This window comes from Hordeum vulgare, chromosome 6H (assembly GCF_904849725.1).
Source record: "Hordeum vulgare subsp. vulgare chromosome 6H, MorexV3_pseudomolecules_assembly, whole genome shotgun sequence".
In the NCBI taxonomy this organism is placed as follows: Eukaryota; Viridiplantae; Streptophyta; class Magnoliopsida; order Poales; family Poaceae; genus Hordeum; species Hordeum vulgare.
This window is the reverse complement of record NC_058523.1, coordinates 107,538,596-107,557,439: the sequence shown is the minus strand read 5'-3', so window position 1 is coordinate 107,557,439 and position 18,844 is coordinate 107,538,596. Positions and strand designations below refer to the sequence as shown.

The 18,844-nt window shown below is 47.6% G+C and overlaps 1 protein-coding gene across 1 annotated transcript; it reads right to left on the bottom strand.

Annotated features, from left to right (window-relative positions):
- Positions 1-10,042: 10,042 nt before the first annotated feature.
- LOC123402983 (putative E3 ubiquitin-protein ligase LIN-1) lies at positions 10,043-15,337 on the bottom strand. The gene is made up of 7 exons (XM_045096956.1): positions 14,344-15,337; positions 14,099-14,231; positions 11,691-12,667; positions 11,458-11,602; positions 11,123-11,374; positions 10,713-11,022; positions 10,043-10,319 (listed from the first exon to the last, which is right to left on the bottom strand). The coding sequence occupies exons 1-7, from the start codon at positions 15,252-15,254 to the stop codon at positions 10,210-10,212; spliced, it is 2,838 nt and encodes a 945-aa protein (XP_044952891.1). The 5' UTR covers positions 15,255-15,337; the 3' UTR covers positions 10,043-10,209.
- Positions 15,338-18,844: the final 3,507 nt, after the last annotated feature.

The following is an 18,844-nucleotide window of genomic DNA, read 5'->3' as shown; positions in this document are numbered from 1 at the left end:
GCCTCTTCGTATTGCGCGTCGCCTCCCTGCGTAAAACCGACGAAAACCTGGCGACTCTTGTTCTGTCGTGTAACGGGGAGGACGTACCTGGCCGGCTCGACGATGTCGGTGGAGGTATCCGGCTCAGGAACGGGCGTCCCGATCATGCCGATGTAGATGTTGATCTTGCCAAAGGGGACTCGGTAGCCAGATTCGACGGAATCGGCCTCCGATTCCCATAGCGAGTTGTCGATGTAGTACTTCCCGCGGCGGCTCTTAGTCATGATGTCGACCGCATAGCTTTCTAACCCTGATAGGGCTCCCTTCGAGAACTCAACTCCACCATGCGCAAGCCCCACGGTGGGCGCCAACTGTCGTGGTTTTGTCACGGCAGATGTCCTCGTGACTTAGAGATGGAGCCATCGCACCTTGGTGGCGACTCAAAGGAGGTGAGCGAAAGCGAGACTCAGATTTACCCAGGTTCGGCCCCTCGTGAGGAGGTAAAAGCCTACGTCCTGCTTTGTGTGGATTAAAGGTGGTTTCAATTACAAGGTAAGCGTAACTCGCCTGACCTAGCTCTCGGTTCTCTCTAACTCGCCTGGCCTTTCCCTCGGACTCGCCTTTATATACAGGTCGAGGCCCTAGGGTTTACAAAGTCCTGCCATCCTACTCTCGGTAGCTTTCCTTATCTCTAAGTCGTCGTGTTCCCCACTATCAGGAGCTTCCTTGACGTTCCATCATCCGCACGATCTTTCTGAACCGCCTTACAGCTCCTGGGCCATTGAACGCATAATTAAAGGTGAGTCACCCCTTTGGTGACTCGGCCCATTAAGGGCGGGTTACCCACAGATAATATCCCCAACAAACACCATCCGTGATTACATCAAGGAGGAAGACATAAATATTTGCAAAGTGCACACGGATCTGAATGTTGCAGATCCGCTGACTAAACCTCTACCACGAGCGAAGCATGAACAACACCAGAACTGTATGGGTGTTAGATTCATTACATTGTAAATCACATGAAGATGTGAGACTAGATTATTGACTCTAGTGCAAGTGGGAAACTGTTGGAAATATGCCCTAGAGGCAATAATAAAATAGTTATTATAATATTTCCTGTTTCAAGATAATCGTTTATTATCCATGCTATAAATGTATTGAATGGAAACATAAATGCATGTGTGGATATATAGACAAAACTATGTCCCTAGTAAGTCTCTAGTTGACTAGCCTGTGGATCAGGGATGGTTAAGATTTCCTGGCCATAGACAAGTGTTGTCACTTGATGACGGGATCACATAATTAGGAGAACGATGTGATGGACAAGACCCAAACTACGAACGTAGCATATAATCGTGTCATTTTGTTGCTATTGTTTTCTACATGTCAAGTATTCATTCCTATGACCATGAGATCATGTAACTCACTGACACCGGAGGAATGCCTTGTGTGTATCAAATGCCGCAACGTTACTGGGTAACTATAAAGGTACTCTAGAGGCCTCTCCGAAGGTGTCCGTTGAGTTAGCATGGATCAAGACTGGGATTTGTCACTCCGTGTGACGGAGAGGTATCTCGGGGCCCACTTCGTAATACAACATCACATATAAGCCTTGCAAGCAATGTGACTAAAGAGTTACTCACAGGATCTTGTATTATGGAATGAGTAAAGAGAATTGTCGGTAACGAGATTGAAATAGGTATGAAGATACCGACGATCGAATCTCGGGCAAGTAACATACCGAAGGACAAAAGGAATGGTATACGGGATTATATGAATCCTTGAGATAGAGGTTCAACCGATAAGATCTTCGTAGAATATGTAGGATCCAATATGGACATCCAGGTCCCGCTATTTGATATTGATCAGGGAGTGTCTCAGGTCATGTTTGCATAGTTCTCGAACCCGCAGGGTCTGCACACTTACGATTTGGTGACGTTTCGGTATAGTTGAGTTATAGGTGCTGGTGACTGAAGTTTTGTTCGGAGTCCCAGATGAGATCCCGGACGTCACGAGGAGTTTCGGAATGGTCTAGAAACAAAGATTGATATATAGGAGGTTGATATTTGGATTCCGGAAGAATTTTGGGCATTGCGAGTAGTGTACCGGGAGTGACGAATGGGTACCGAGGGCCCACCAGGTGGTCCCACCACTCCCCAAGAGGGCCACGTGGACTTGATGGTGGCGCAATAGCTATTAGTGGGTTGTCTAGTCAACCAAATAAATACCATGTGAAAAAAGGTGGAAAATCCAAAAGAGGTGGACAATTTGGGAAGGAGTCCTAATCCAAGTAGGATTGGAGGAGGACTCCTCCCTCCTTTGGTTCGGCCGACGCCAAGGTGTTTCCCTTGGTGGGCAAGGCTGCCTCCTCCCTCCTCCTATATATACTAGAGGTTTTAGGATTTTTGAGACACAATTTCACCCACGTGCAACCCTCTTCTCTAGTTTGTAGTTCTTCCTCTAGATCGGATTTCTGCGGTGGTTAGGCGAAGCCCTGCAGGAATAGATCACCACCACCGTCGGCGCACCGTCACGCTGCCGGAGAACTCATCTACTTCCCCGTCTCTCTTGTTGGATCAAGAAGGAGGAGATCATCATCGAGCTGTACGTGTGCTGAACGCGGAGGTGTCGTCCGTCCGTTACTAGATCGGGACGGATCGTGGGACGACAGTGATTTGAATCACGAAGACGTTCCACTACATCAACCGCATTTCTTAACGCTTCCCTCTTAGTGATCTACAAGGGTATGTAGATCCGATCTCCCTCTCGTAGATGATCATCACCATGATAGGTCTTCGTGTGCGTAGGAAAATTTTTGTTTCCCATGCAACGTTCCCCAACACAATCACCCCCCCCCCTCCACTCTACTAGTTCTAGCTAGATCTAAGCATGCGATAGGATTAGATCTTCTGCTTTGTGTGACTATGGTGTTCTAGTAGCTGGTTGTGATGGATTTGAAGCATGCTAGGAGTTGTCTCTGAGTAAGGATTGATAGCTAGTGCTCATGGATGGATTGGTAGTATGCTTTGATGTGTGGTATACTAGTGTGTAAGTGTTGAACTAGGTCATCCATGTGTTCACATTTAGTGTTGTGCTCTGTTGTTTTGTGTTGTTGAATTAGATCATCAATGTGTCCATGTTGAATAGATCATTGATACGTCCCAAACGTATCTATAATTTCTGCTTGTTCCATGATCTTTTGGGTGACATTGCTATATGTTTCGCTACACTTTTATATCATTTTACACATATTTGGACTAGCCTACTAACTCAGTGCACCCAGTGCCAGTTTCTGTCAGCTGATGTCTATTTTAAAGGGGCTTTTACCCAATTTTTCGAAGCCTGAAAAATTCCAGGAAAAATATATAAAAAATCAGCGAAACAGAAGCTTCGAGATCACCGGAGATGGGCCAGAGGGGGCCAAGGGCTGCCCACGCGACCTGCTCGCGCGGCCAGGCCCTAGGCCGCGCTAGGAGGCCTCCTGGGTGGGCCCCACCTCCTCCGGTGCCCTCCTTTGGCCTATATTTAGAGTCCCGAGAGGAAACCCTTCAACAACTTCCAGAATCACGAATTTCTCCAGCGTTCTGCCGCCGCAGCGCTTCCGAGATCGGGAGCGTCAGGAGACCTCTTCCCGACACCCTGCCAGAGGGAGGATTGACCTCCGGGAGCTTCTCCACCGCCATGGACGCTTCCCGGACGTGCCGTGAGTAGTCCTCCTTGGACCATGGGTCCATGACCAGTAGCTATGTGATGTCTTTTCTCCAATCTTGTGCTTCAATGGTTAGTCCTTGTGAGTTTCCCTACATGATCAAGGCATCTATGTAATTCTCTTGATATTGCTAATCTCGGTTTGTTGGGATCCGATGGATTATGAGATTATGTTCAGATTGTTATGAGTTATATATTTGATGATCCTTTTATATTATGTTCCTTAGTGATTCATGCATGTTCTCCGTTACCATTTATTGCTTTGGCCGAGTAGTAGATTGTAACTCCAAGAGGGAGTGTTATGCATGATTGTGGGTTCATGCCCCTCGATGTCTAGCTTGAGTGACAGAAACATGAGACTAAGGGGATGTGTTGTTTCCACCAGGGAGAAAACAACGGTGCTTGTGACCATGGTTGCAAGGATTGTTTACCTTACACATAGTTTGTTAATGCAGTTGTTCGTTGCTTTGAATTTACACTTTGGGTGGGGCTCGCAACTTAATACGAGAGAGATGTTCTGGATAGATATCTCAAGGTGGATTATTAGTAAGTAGATGCTGATGAATAAACGGTCTACTTGTCTTGGCATACTGCCCATTACTATTGAACCTCTAACTATCAAGTAGCATAATTAGCATTGCGGTGCGTTCATAATTCTGTCAATTGCCCAACTGTGATTTGTTTACCCAGGCATAGTTGTTTATCGTCTTTTGGGAGAGAGACATCACTAGTGAACATCATGTGACTCCGGTCCATATCACCATCATTGTTTACACCTCCATCATTTACCGTTTTCATTTACTTTTCCGTTGCAATCACTATTACTATTCCCGCTTGTGTTTTGATCCTTTGCAAATTACAAGGCCGGAAAGATTGACAACCTCTTTGTACTCGTTGGGAGCAAAGTTATTTGTTATGTGTCCAGGTCCACATCTTCTGCTAGCGCGAGGGTGGAAGACACCTACTTGTTGATTCTAGGAGTCCTCTTGGTTCGATAAACCTTACAGTTCCCGTGTGAGGGAAAACTTGCTGCTGACTACATCTCAACCTTCCACTTAGGGTAACCAACGAGGTGCGAGAAGTATATACATCATCTCGTCATCAATCATCCATGTGTCCATGTTGAACTAGATCATTTATGTGTGCATGTGTTAGTGCTAGTCGATTTTTCCATGTTTATGGGTAGTTCCTACTTCCGATGTGTAGTGTGTTGTGGTCTTGAGGATGCTTACATTTGTAGGAGATGAGCACACAAGAGTTTAGTCTGGCCATTGTCTTGTCTGATAGCCAGTTCCAGTCGTCCTACGTCGAGGATTCCCAGCCTCCCATCGACCAGATGTCTCCTGATTCAGTCGTTTTCGAGGTGCCACCAACGGTTCCTTCATTTGTGTTGGCTCGGCCCCATGTTGCATCTCATGTCGCTGCACAAGCACCTGCATCAAAGGCAAAGAATGATGGTAGGGGGGACATCATGAAGTGGCAGCCGTTTTTGTCAATGTTCATGCTTAACAAGATGTGTGAGATCATGGTTAGTTGGGTGAGGACTGGCAAGGGATTCAAGGAAGTGCATGATGTCCCACAAGTATAGGGGGTCTATCTAGTCCTTTTGATAAGTAAGAGTCTCGAACCCAACGAGGAGCAGAAGGAAATGACAAGCGGTTTTCGGTAAGGTATTCTCTGCAAGCACTGAAATTATCGATGACAGATAGTTTTGTGATAAGGTAATTTGTAACGGGTAACAAGTAACAATTGTAACTAAGGTGCAGCAAGGTGGCCCAATCCTTTTTTGTAGCAAAAGAAAAGCCTGGAAAAACTCTTATATAAGGAAAAGTGCTCCCAAGGACACATGGGAATTTCTGTCAAGCTAGTTTTCATCATGCTCATATGATCCGCGTTCGTTACTTTGATAATTTGATATGTGGGTGGACCAGCGCTTGGGTGCTGACCTTACTTGGACAAACCTCCCACTTATTATTAACCTCTCTCGCAAGCATCCACAACTACGAAATAGGAATTAAGATAAATCTAACCATAGCATTAAACATATGGATCCAAATCAGCCCCTTACAAAGCAACGCATAAACTAGGGTTTAAGCTTCTGTCACTCTAGAAAGCCATCATCTACTTATTACTTCCCAATGCCTTCCTCTAGGCCCAAATAATGGTAATGTGTCATGTATTCGACGTTCACATGATAGCACTAGAGGAGAGACAACATATAACTTATCAAAATATCGAACGAATGCCAAATTCACATGATTACTTATAACAAGACTTATCTCATGTCCTCGGGAATAAATGTAACTACTCACAAAGCATATTCATGTTCATAATCAGAGGAGTATTAATAAGCATTAAGGATTTGAACATATGATCTTCCACCAAATAAACCAACTAGCATCAACTACAAAGAATAATCAACACTACTAGCAACCCACGGGTACCAATCTGAGGTTTTGAGAAGAAGACCGGATACAAGAGATGAACTAGGGTTTGGAGAGGAGATGGTGCTGATGAAGATGTTGATGGGGATTGACCCCCTCTCGATAAGAGGATCGTTGGTGATGACGATGGCTTCGATTTCCCCCTCCGAAGGGAAGTTTCCCTGGCGGAATAGCTCCGCCGGAGCTCTAGATTGGTTATGTCGAAGTTCCGCCTTGAGACGGCGACGTCGCGTCCCGAAAGGTTTGATATGATTTTTCCACGTCAAAACCCTTCATATAGCAGAAGATGGGAGTCTGAGGCCTGCCAAGGGGCCCACAAGCCTGCAGAGCGCGGCCAGGGGGTAGGTCGCGCCCCCTGGCTTGTGGCCACCTGGTGGGTCCCCTCCGGTACTTCTTTTGCTCATTATTTTTTACAAATTCCAAAACTGCTCTCCGTAAATTTTCAGGACTTTTGGAGCTGTGCAAAATAGGTCTCTTAGATTTGCTCCTTTTCCAGTCCAGAATTCCAACTGCCGGCATTCTCCCTCTCCAAGTAAATCCTGTAAAATAAGAGAGAAAAGGCATAAGTATTGTACCATAATGTGTAATAACAACCCATAATGCAATAAATATTGATATAAAAGCATGATGCAAAATGGACGTATCAGTGCACTTAAATGCTATTGCAAAGTAGTTGTTCAAGTTTTGTGAATAGGAGGTCAGCTCGATCCAGATCTACAACCACCTCAGAAGTGGAGAACGAGGTGGATCACCACACCCAAGCTTAGGGACCTGAACGGTGCTTCAAGGTATGAGGACACATGCTCGATCCTTTTGGTGGCGGAGCACTACCAAGGCTACATCACGGTTAGCTCACAAACCATGCAAATCTAACTGACCAACTGTTTAAGCATATGAACCTTTGCCGTTCTAACTAACCACTCCGTCATGTTTATTTCTTAGGCTCATCCCAAGGACGCGGAGTTTCTCAACACATCCATCCAGAACTACCATCACATGTACCAGTTCTTCTCCTTTGGGTTGTCAACCGGCAAGCATGCCATGGGCTTCGGTCAGCTGCTAGGCTCGCCGATGCCCGAGTATCCAGACAGCAGACACCCCCAGAGATCAACTTAGATTCTCCGGAGAAGGATAGTGAGCACATTTTGTTGCTTGGGAAGAGGAAGAGGGGCCTTGATGGAGAATGAGTTGGTCGTCTTCAGCAACATGACTCGAGCAATGAAGAAGGTGGCCACTGCCATCAAGGAGAGCAAGTTCCTCGACGTCCATCGTGACATGTACAGTGTCGTCATGAAGCAAGGTGGCTTCAGCGATGAGGCTCCCATGGCTGCTCTGAGCCACCTACTGTACACCAATGCTGAGGGTGTTGGGTTTGTTGCCATGGCAAGCACTCACAGGGTGCTCTGGCCCAAGAGCTGTCTGGGCAAGCACTACTACTAGAGCTTGTTGTTGGTTAGCGTGTGCATGATCCTCGACGATGATGGTGATGGCAACGACGATGACGATGACGATGACGACGTACATTTTGTGTAGCTAGGGCTTGAAAACTTGATGGTCCGTATATTTTGGTGAGGTGGTATATACTAACCCCTCACGATGATGGTAAACTTGCAGCGGTAAGGTGACATCCTATTTTGGATGTGGTGGCAGGATGACACCATATAGTAGTGCTAGGTTGAACTTGCTATGTTGTATGATCATGCATGCTTACTACTTCTCTTCTCCCCGCTACTTGATATTTGTGTGCTCCTTTGCTTGTTGTGTGTGCTCCATTGCTTCCTGCTTCAACTGTTGCTCTTTTGCACTGCTAGGACAAGTGGTATTTGATGTTCCCTGGGAGGGTTCTAGGGTTTACATTTCATGGAAAAATTATAATGAACAAGTTTCAGGGTACAGCAACAACATCCAAAGAGAGTTTAGACTAGGCATGCAGCACAATGCTTACTCCTAGTTCGTGCGAAATCAAGCATGCAGGGTTGAAGTTGGCAAGGTGAATTGTCCGTTTGGGCTGAAAAACTCCATCTATGTTAAGTTTATCGCAATGGTAGTGTTCTGGTGTTGATGTGTTCGAAATGATTGTGTGTAAGGTATAGTAGTAGTGGGTAATCTTGCCAAGTAGGGTACAAAATTACCCCAACTCTATGCTCTTATGCAACCAAACAACAACATGTGCCTGTATAAGCACACACAATGCGAGCAACCAAACACATAGAGACGTTACTACGATGCAGGAAGAGAATATATTTTTTTAGAAAAGAAGGAAGACCCCCGGCCTCTGCATCTGGATGATGAATGCAGCCACTTTATTAATTATTCAGAAAGACCTTACAAAGTAATAGGTCAGTACGTCTGAAGTCACCATCTTGACAACATATGTTGCTACTCCTATCCTTGATGAAGGGGTGCCGATAGTCCGAGCCGAATACCAAACAGACTTGGCACCATATCCTTACATCTAAAACCGAAGGCCCCAACCGAGCCATAGTGTCAGGTCTGGGGCGCACACCGGTCCAGCACACTTTCAGAAGTTGTTGCCGCCATCTTCCACCGATACATCTTCAGAGCTGTACCGACGCATCAACCTCGCCAGTCCTACCTACCGTCGACGCCACCACGACACCCGACAACGCCACCATCATGTGCTCGTCTATCATCACATGCCCACCGTCGAGACCCCGCTGCTCCATGCTGCCGAGACCCGTCGTTGCCGACGTGTCAGATGCCACACCGCTCCTCCAATACGAACACCACCTTCTGTCACTCGTCCCATCCCCTCCGCCTGCAGTTTCTCTAAATGAGCACCCGAACGCCCGAGGCGGCGCCTTCAAGAAGGACACGACACACACAGTGCCATCACCGCCCAATCTGAGGAGATTTTGGTCTTCACCCGGGCATGGGGTGGGGTGCAGGGAAGGGACCTCGACATCGCCTACAAGGAGGACAACGGCGGCCTTGGTCGTCGCCACCGTCGAAATGAGCGAATCATCCAGAGTTTCCTCCGGTCCAATGACACCTCTACCATCTCCCATGAACGCACCAAGGTCGACGACCGAGATCACAAGCCACCAAGTGCAGCGCGGGAGAGCCTGCAACTTGGAGGAGATCCACCGGCAACTCACCGCCCACGCGGTCAAGACGTCGTTCACCTGCCACCCGCGAGCGTCGCCAGCCGAGGATGCCGTCACCATGCCTAACGTGGCCGCCGTCCCAGATCCAGAATCCTCCACGATTTCCGGAGCGGCGAGATCCGCCACCGCACGGCCCGTGCTATCGCTCGAACCTGTCGTCGCCCGAGGTCGTTGTCACCGGGAGCCGCCACGCTGCCGGAAGACCCACACCCCATGGATCCGAGCATCCATGCACTGTAGCAAACCCACCACCGCCGAGACTCGCTGCACCGTCGAGAGGGCCGCACCTCGCGAGTCCGGGCGCCCGTGCCGTCTGTGGATCCGTGGGAGGGAGGAGAGGCCCTCCACGGCCGCACGGGCTTTGCCCAATGCCGACCACCAGCAACGGCGAAGGGGAGGTGGGTGTCATGGGAGGACTAGGCGGCGGCGGTTGAGATTTCCCGTGTCCCCGTCGCCCGTGCGGGGGCGACGCGAGAGAAAGAGAATATGCATGCAACCAAACAAAAACAATATGCAGATGATAGTTTTTTGACAAAGTGACTAAAAACAATGCAAGAACCAAGCCAAACGCATCCTTATTCTCTTGGCACCACACTTCACAATGGTTAGCAGCAACTAGAGTCCTTGGCCTTATGGGCGTGCTCCAAGGTCTCTACATAGGGAAATACTCCCTCCGTTTCAAAATAACTGTCTCAACTTTGCACTAACTCTAGTACAAATTTGTATTAAGTAAGACACTTATTTTGGGACGGAGGGAGTAATAAATAAACTCATAGCAAGGAGAAAACATATATGTGTTCCAAGGGAAATAAAAATCTGAGGCTTTACAAATCAAGAAAAGAAATGTGTACAAAAACGGGCAAAATTACACTTAGTTGTGACCCATCGCTACACTTCTTCCATACTGGTATGCACTGAGAAGCAATTCCCTCTTCAGATAGGGTCTGTCATCTGCAGCAGGCAAAGAGGAGCTCCTTGGCGGTCCACGTCACATCTGCCAGGTCACGCAACGACTCCGTCGTGTCCCTCTTCAGTGGCAAAAGCCCCTCCAAGCATTCTGTCAGGAGGAAATGTCGGCTTAAATGATCAAGAATTCAGGCTTCGCACGGAGCAGCGGAAGTGAAGTTATTCGGGAAATGAAACTTGGTATTTAAGTCGGCATAGAACAGGAAATTCATATAAATCATTGCGTGGCTGATTATAAGTCATTTTTTAAGAATGCACTGCATGGATCATAACAATTGCACATAATTCTACAGTATTCATGAATCTGGTTTAAACTGATTATAAGTACTTCTGTAGTTACCAAATGTACTGTCCCAGAAAGCAATATTTCTTACGATTACTCAAGACAGTGTACTGTAAAGTCTGAAAACTATACTAGGAAATAAATTCAGGCAAACAAACAGCAATGGCAATGGTATGTTACACACGGCAAAAGGAAGTGTACCTGGATGTCTCACAAGATTCAACAGTGATAGAGCAGCGAGCACCCTTTCTTCCATAACTGTGTCATAGCTCAACCTATCTAGAAGCTTAGCAGCGAGAACGGAGCACGCCAAAGGCTGGAAAGTGTTGCATCCATGCAATGGGGAGAGGGAGCTGCTCATCCACGCTACGGTTACGAGGCATGCTCTGACCAAAGCAGGGATTCCATCAGATATACAGTTTGACAGCGCCGCAAGGAACCGTTTGTTCCCGGTTTTTACCAGCACGAGGGCGAGTTTCTTCAGCCGCTCTTCAACCACCTTCTCTTCTTCCTATGAATTAACACAGCATCCAGGTAAGGAAAAACTGAAGTTACCAGACAGGGTTATATGACAAATTATACAGCATAGTTTTTGAAGCATGACAGCATACCGCTCGTGCACCCTTATTTTTGAAAATCTCTGTTCTTCTAAAGGATTCCGACAGGGAGCCATCTACGCCTGCTCTCTTTAGTAGCCATGCTTCTGCTATGGGTTCTCCCGAGGATGAAAACCGCCCTGCCAGGAGCAACAGAGCTCGAGCGCACTGTTCTTGCACCTTTACGCTCTGTGAACTATGCTCCAAGGCAGCCATAATAGCATCAATCGCTTCCGCTCGGTAAACGCTGTACTGCAAAGGATCTCCCTGCAAGAAAACTGTGATAAGGAGATTGTACAAAAGCAGAGAAGCTTGACTGAGCGAACGAACAAGATGCATGTTACTGTTACCAGTAGATCAAGCTGAAGTAGCATGACAGCTGCTAATGGATGTTGGACAGGAGGAGCCTGCTGGAGATAGACCAATAGAATTTGCATTGTATTTAAGCAGCCACCATTTTTCAGCTCCTTGAGGAACTCTACCGTCTGGCATGTTCTGGTTTGCATAAAAAAATTGCAAGTTTAGTACAAAGGATATGCTTCTCACAACCTACACCTTTATCAAGATTGTAGAACAATTTTACCTGTTAAGGCAGGTTAGTTCGCTCATCAAGTTAAGGGCAGCAGCACTAGCCTTCTTCTGATTTCCTACAAGAAGTTGAACGAGAGGCTCCTTCTTCAGATTATCAGCCAAGTAGTATCTACAGCTGCCATCGGCTTGGACGCATGAGGTCAAGAGAGAGATGCAGATTCTGCTTTCACGGGCATCACCAACTTCAAGTCTGCTCATGAGCAGGTCCAAACCACCCAGAGCAATCATCTGTTTTGCATTCTCGACATTTCTGTCGATGTCAAACCCCGTAAGGAGCTGATCTAGAAAGTAGAATGCAGCTATCTTTGGATAACACTTCAGGGAAGACAGAAGCTGCACCTCATCCCCACACTCCAATATGTGCAGTACTAGTGGCATCCAGTCCATAGATAGCATCTGCTTGGCTCTTGGCTTCATTAAATAAAGCACCGCAGTTGCCTTCAGAAACAACCCGTTGCTTCTCAGAGCCAGAAGCCTCAAGAAAACCTCAAGCTGTGGGTCAGCGTTAAGAACGATCTGCCTATTGACCTCATTTCTCAAAACCAGCTCTCCCATTATCAAGATTGCTGACTCAAGTACTGCATCATCTTTGGAAGTGAATGTGACCTCGAGAAGCCCTTGAATAAAAGAGGGACATGACATCCAAGTTCCAAGATTAGGACCCCCTCCTAGATTTGAACATGCACTGGCGATTTCGTGCACGGCGTATTCGCACTGTGTAAGACTGTCTGAATTTGATACAGTGGAAACTGCTCGTTGTAGAGTCACTGCTACCTCACTGCAATCTAGCTCTTTCTCAACAGAGACATTTCTCTTCGGGACCTTAGGGTGATTAATAACATTCCTGCTTACATCTCCACGGCATGAGAGTAATCGGAGCGAGTAGGATTTGCGTGGAGTTGGTGCTGTTTCTGGAATAGTGCTTTCTTTCCGAATGCTGGATTGCTTTTCTTGTAGCCCAATGTTTCTCTGTCTACTCAAAACAGCATAAGTTAAATAACTTCAAACATCTACATTGCGGATTAAACAATTCAGCTTCTGTCAGAAACTAACGATACAATCTGGCATGCCTCAAACATCAGTGCCAAAACATCATGCATGCATTTTCAAATCTATCAAAATGGTTCCAACTTTTGACATGTTCGAAGTCTCAGTTCCATCATGTCAGTTTCAGGTCAGTCTTGGCTGACGTTTAAGTTTTAACTACTATGAGGGTGTAAAGATAAAAATATTCTAGGAACTAAAGTTTCTCAACAATAACTAGCCCAGATAAAGCATTTCTTTTCACCTTCCATATCTTCCAAAATTCTGAAAAAATACACATGAACATTGAGATGTATACTAAATTTCTGTGAAGTTTCATGATCAAATACGCTTTGGTGTGAGCTGTATAAAAAAATAAAATCATAGGCTTTTATAGTGAAAATAGTATACGTGGTAGAGAGACATCATTTTTTTTTGTGTGTGTAGCTTGAACCACAACGTATTCCATCATGAAAATTTACAGAGATGTATATACATCCCTAGGTTCATGTGTAGTTTTTTTTTTCAAAAGTTTTTGAACTTCAAAATACGGTTTTTGTAAAAAAAAAAAAAAACCAGGCTCCATGGAGCCCAGGATCCAAAAGCAAATTCCGGAAAGTTGGCCCCTTCTCTGCAGATATAATCCAGATTGTGAGTATATCTTGGATCACAATGGAACCATGGGGCTTTACAGAACTTCTCATTTGCAAGTAAGCAAAGTGTAATTTTACAGCTAAAGGAACGAAAACTTAAAACCTTGTTTGCTCGTTTAACTTTCGCAATACTAGGAAAAACTACAGCCTCGGCCTCTCAGTATTGGATACTAATAAAACTCAGGCACTCAGCCATAGCAACATGAAAGTTACATGAATGCGAGAAATACAGTCAACAATTAAGAGAGAAATAAAACAAGATGAGCACAAAGATGTACGAAAACTATTTACCAGACACCAATAACAATAACAATATTTTTGGAAGCACTATAGTACAGTTCACTCTGAATGAACTTTGCAATGTCAAATTAGAATTACCGTTATATCTATCTTTAGAAAAAATATGTACTGCAAATGCTATTGCAATGTTCTAACGTGCAACTAAAAACTCTGGGCTCTAGTTCAGCCTTGCACCTTAAATTGCTTGAAATGCAGCCAAAATTCTCTAGTCCCCACACCATAGAAAACAAATACGATACCCTGGGACACAGGCAGCTGTCTATCCAAATTATCAGGACAGCGATGAGTGATCATAACTTGTCCCTTGTCCAAGGCATACTGGTAGTCCTAATCAGAGACACACGCACAAACTTACACCGTGTGGCGTGTCGGCCTATCAGGCTAATCACCATATATAATGGCAAGAAAGGAACTGTTGACTCACATGAGCAAGCTTCTCCATCTTCAAGCTACCTGGATTTTCATCCAATTGCACATCCATATCCAAGACATATTCGGCCTCATCAGGCAGCTTCGCATCCTCCTGCTCAAACGAGATGCCAAAAACGGCATTGTACCTGTAAAAATCAGATGATCTCAAGGCATTCTTATACCAATTTTGGATGGTGCATTCTTATCCTAATTGACTCATATCAAACAGCAAACTGTCTATTGACGAGGTTCACGCACAGATTTCTGTTGATGGAGCTCGTGCGCAGTGACGACGAGTGCTTCTCCCACTTGTCGAAACTCCACGGCGTCGAAGGCAATGGCACGGAGGGGGTGGCGGGCGGGGCATCGCCGCCGTGTTTGAGCCACTCCTTGTAGTACATTGCGAACTGAGCAGTGCCGCTGTCCATTTGGTCGTCGTACAGCCTCTGCAGGGTCTTCATCCTCCTGCTGCTCCGGCCGTCGGCGTCGCCGCCGTCGCAGCCGGCGACGAGCTCGGACTCATTGGCGAGCCAGACCTCGAGATGGAGCAGATGGGGGAGGAAGACGTGGGCCCAGAGGTCCGGGAGGAGGGTTTTGCGGGCCAGGTGGGGCGCGTCGACGAACACCTGGAGGAGGTGGCGCGCCGCGAGGTGGGGGTCGCTCTCCATCTTGTACACGACGGCGAGGTAGAGCTGCGCGCACGCGGAGAGGTGGGAGCTGGGCACCCCGCGGGCGTCACCCTCGCCAGAGTCGGCGGGACCTGGCGGCGCGTGGAGCGCGGCGACGACGCCGAGGAGGCGGATGGAGTTGCGAAGCGAGCGGATCTTGGAGTCCCGCGGGGACGGGGAGGCGTCGGCGAGGCGCTCGATGCTCTCGATGGCCAGCTCGAGGTCGGCCAGCAGCACGGCGTGCTCCTTCGCTGCCGCCTCCCCCGCGGGCGCGAGGCAGGGTGCGCACTTCTCCCGGAGCGCCCGCCGGAACTCCGCGTCCTTGGAGAACCGCCCCGCGTACCCGGAAAGCATCGACACCACCGTGCCCACCGCGTCGTCGGCACCGTGCCTGCTCGACACCGTGCGGCACGGCGCGGCGGCGGGCTCGGGGAGCTCGGAGCACTCCCGCGCGAGCAGGTCGCGGAGGGAGGAAGAGGAGGACGGCGGCGGCGGCGGCATCGCGCTTCTTGCTCTTGGGGCGAGAGCTGGCTGGAACGGAACTAGAAGGCGCCGTGTGCAGTGCGGCCCTCTCCCCGAAGCATTTAGGGGGGAGAGAGGGTGGCAGTGGCACGGTTAAAAGCGCGGGGCCGCCGGTGGGTCAAGCCCCACGGGCAAGGGCACGGCCATGCATGCTCCCATGCAGCGCTGGCGCTGGCGTGGACGACGACAACGACAAGCGAAGCGTGCCCGTCGCTATGCGGCAGCAGAGACTGATCGAGAGCCCGAGAGCTGAACCAAATTAAACTCTGCTTAATTTGTACTCCTACACAGATTTATTAGTGGAGGAGCTGGAGCATTGTGTTTTAAAAAAAATTGCCGGCTTAGAGCATCTTTAAACCGACTCTTAAACCCTCCTCAAACGTTTGAACAGACCGTCCGATCATTATCTGGTCACAAAAATCAACTAACATAGATCTTTCAAAAAGGGCTCAAACACCTAGTCTGACTCGCACCCATTTTCAGCCCAAATATGGGACGGATATGGGAGCCCGGGCACGTCCATCACGTCGGACCGGATAGCCCGACTATACCTCAAATTGCACCAAATCCACCCCACAGAACTACCGGATCCAGTTTCTGTTTTCCTCTCTTCTTCCTCCGCGCGCTGCGTCGCCTAGTAGCCTTTGCCACCCTAGCCACTCGGTGAAAGGGATCATCTCTCCCGACCTCTTTGTGCACGACGTCGTCGCCGGCCCGGAAGACACCGTGGTATGTCTTGCAACTCTCTCGATGTGTCTTGCGCCGAATGTGTTTGACAGAATGTCTGACCGGATTTGTTGGTCAATTTTTTAGGAGAAACGATGGATTCCGATGCGGTTCGATTCATCGGATTCATCGGATTCAGACGAAGAAGTGGACATGATGATGCTCATGATCATGCAAAGGGAAATGGACCGGGAAGCGGAGTACATTCTCAATTTCAAGGGCTCAATCAAAGCGCGAAGAGTCATCAATTGGGGTAGGGTATCCCGAGCAAAGCTACTACACAAGGATTATTTTAATACGGATTCAACTTTCCCAGCTGATACATTTTTCGTCATCGTTTTCGCATGCGAAAACCATTGTTCTTACGCATTGTGGAGGCAGTGGAGGCACATGATGACTACTTCAAGCTCACAAAGGATTGTTGCGGTCAACTCTCTTTATGTGCCAAGCAGAAGTGCACGGCTGCTATGAGAATGCTTGCACTTGGTACTGCGGCTGATGTTGTTGGTGAGATGGTCGGGATGGAGGAGAGCACATGCGTGAAAACTAATGTCAGGTTTGCCCGTGCTGTGTTGGAGGTGTTGGAGCAGAGTATCTGAGAGAGCCAAATGCACAGGACATGGAGAAGTTGTTGGCAATTGGAGAGGCGAGAGGGTTTTCAGGAATGCTGAGATCAATCGATTGCATGCATTGGTAATGGAGAAAACTGCCCCAAAGCTTTGCGAGGAATGTACCAAGGTCACACAAAAGAGGTCACCATCATACTAGAGGCGGTGGGCGGTGGCATCACATGACTTATGGATTTGGCATGCTTTCTTTGGAATGTTAGGTTCTCACAACAACATCAACGTGCTTCAATGATCTCCGGTGTTCAGGAGGCTTTGCAATGGGGAATCACCTTCGAGCATGAGATTCTACAACATGGGATACTATCTTGCCGATGGGCTGCATTTGTGAAGACCATATTCGAACCACTTGGCAGAAAACAAAAGCACTTCGCAACAATGCAGGAATGAGCTAGGAAGGATGTGGAGAGGGCTTTTGGAGTGCTCCAAGCGCATTGGGGAATTGTTCGTGGGGCTTCAATGATGTGGGAACAAGAAACTTTGTGGCACGTGATGACATGTCGTGTTATTTTGCACAATATGATCGTCAAGGATGAGGGTGATAGTGTAGCCCAAACCAACGATTTTGAAATACCTAGAATATAAGTTGAAATCCGTGAAGATCAAGATGCAATGCAGCTTATGAATTTTCGTTTGGGAAACGTAGCATGGGAAACAAAAAAAATTCTACGCACACGAAGACATATCATGGTGATGATCATCTACGAGAGGGAGATCGGATCTACATACCCTTGTAGATCGCTAAGCGGGAAACGTTAAGAAACGCGATTGATGTAGTGGAATGTCTTCGCGATCCAAATCGCCGCCGTCCCACGATCCGTCCCGATCTAGTACCGAACGGACGACACCTCCGCGTTCAGCACATGTATAGCTCGATGACGATCTCCGCCTTCTTGATCCACCAAGAGAGACGGGGAAGTAGATGAGTTCTCCGGCAGCGTGACGGCGCGCCGGTGGTGGTGGTGGTGATCTTATTCCTGCAGGGCTTCGCCTAAGCTCCGCAGAAATCCGATCTAGAGGGAGAACTACGAAGTAGAGGTTTAGGATTGCACGTGGCAAAGTTGTTTCTCAAAAAACCATAAACCCTCTAGTATATATAGGAGGAGGGAGGGGCTAGCCTTGAGGCTCAAGGAGAGCCTCCTTGGCTCGGCCGAAGTGGAGGAGGGAGGAGTCCTCCTCCAATCCCACTTGGATTAGGACTCCTTCCTAAATTGCCCACCTCTTTTGGATTTTCCACCTTTTCCTCATGGGCTTTCCTTGGATGACTTGTCAGCCCATTAAGCCTTATTGTGCATCCAATAAACTCATGTGGACCCCTTGGGGCATGGTGGGCCCACTAGGTGGGCCCCCGGAACCCATTCGTCACTCCGGGTACACTACCCGTAATGCCCGAAAATCTTCCGGAATCCAAATACCAACTTCCTATATATCAATCTTCGTTTCCAGACCATTCCGGTAACACTCGTGACGTCCGGGATCTCATCCAGGACTCCAAACAAAACTTTGGTCACCAGCACCTATAACTCAACTATACATAAACGTCACCGAACCTTAAGTGTGCAGACCCTGCGGGTTCGAGAACTATGTAGACATGACCTGAGACACTCTCCGGTCAATATCCAATAGCGGGACCTGGACATCCATATTGGATCCTACATGTTCTACGAAGATATTATCGGTTGAACCTCTATGTCAAGGATTCAAACAATCTCGTACATCATTCCTTTTGTCCTTCGATATGTTACTTGCCCGAGATTTGATCGTCGGTATCCCCATACCTATTTCAGTCTCGTTACCGGCAAGTCTCTTTACTCATTCCGTAATACAAGATCCCGTGACTAACTCTTTAGTCACATTGCTTGCAAGGCTTGTATGTGATGTTGTATTACCGAGTGGGCCCCGAGATACCTCTCCATCAGACGGAGTGATAAATCCCAGTCTTGATCCATGCTAACTCAACGGACACCTTCGGAGATGCCTGTAGAGTACCTTTATAGTCACCCAGTAACATTGCGGCGTTTGATACACATAAGGCATTCCTCCGGTGTCAGTGAGTTACGTGATCCCATGGTCATGGGAATGAATACTTGCAGAAAACAATAGCAACAAAATGACACGATCACATGCTATGTTTATAGTTTGGGTCTTGTCCATCACATCATTCTCCTAATGATGTGATCCCGTTATCAAGTGACAACACTTCCCTATGCCAGGAAA

What these genes read in the sequence shown, in the direction of transcription:
- LOC123402983 (XM_045096956.1), bottom strand. Translation starts at nt 15,254, where the DNA reads ATGCCGCCGCCGCCGCCGTCCTCCTCTTCCTCCCTCCGCGACCTGCTC. An exon ending in TACTTCAGCTTGATCTACTG is followed by an intron (nt 11,375 to 11,457) that starts GTAACAGTAACA and finishes GTTTTCTTGCAG; the next exon opens with GGAGATCCTTTGCAGTACAG. An exon ending in AAAATAAGGGTGCACGAGCG is followed by an intron (nt 11,023 to 11,122) that starts GTATGCTGTCAT and finishes GTTAATTCATAG; the next exon opens with GAAGAAGAGAAGGTGGTTGA.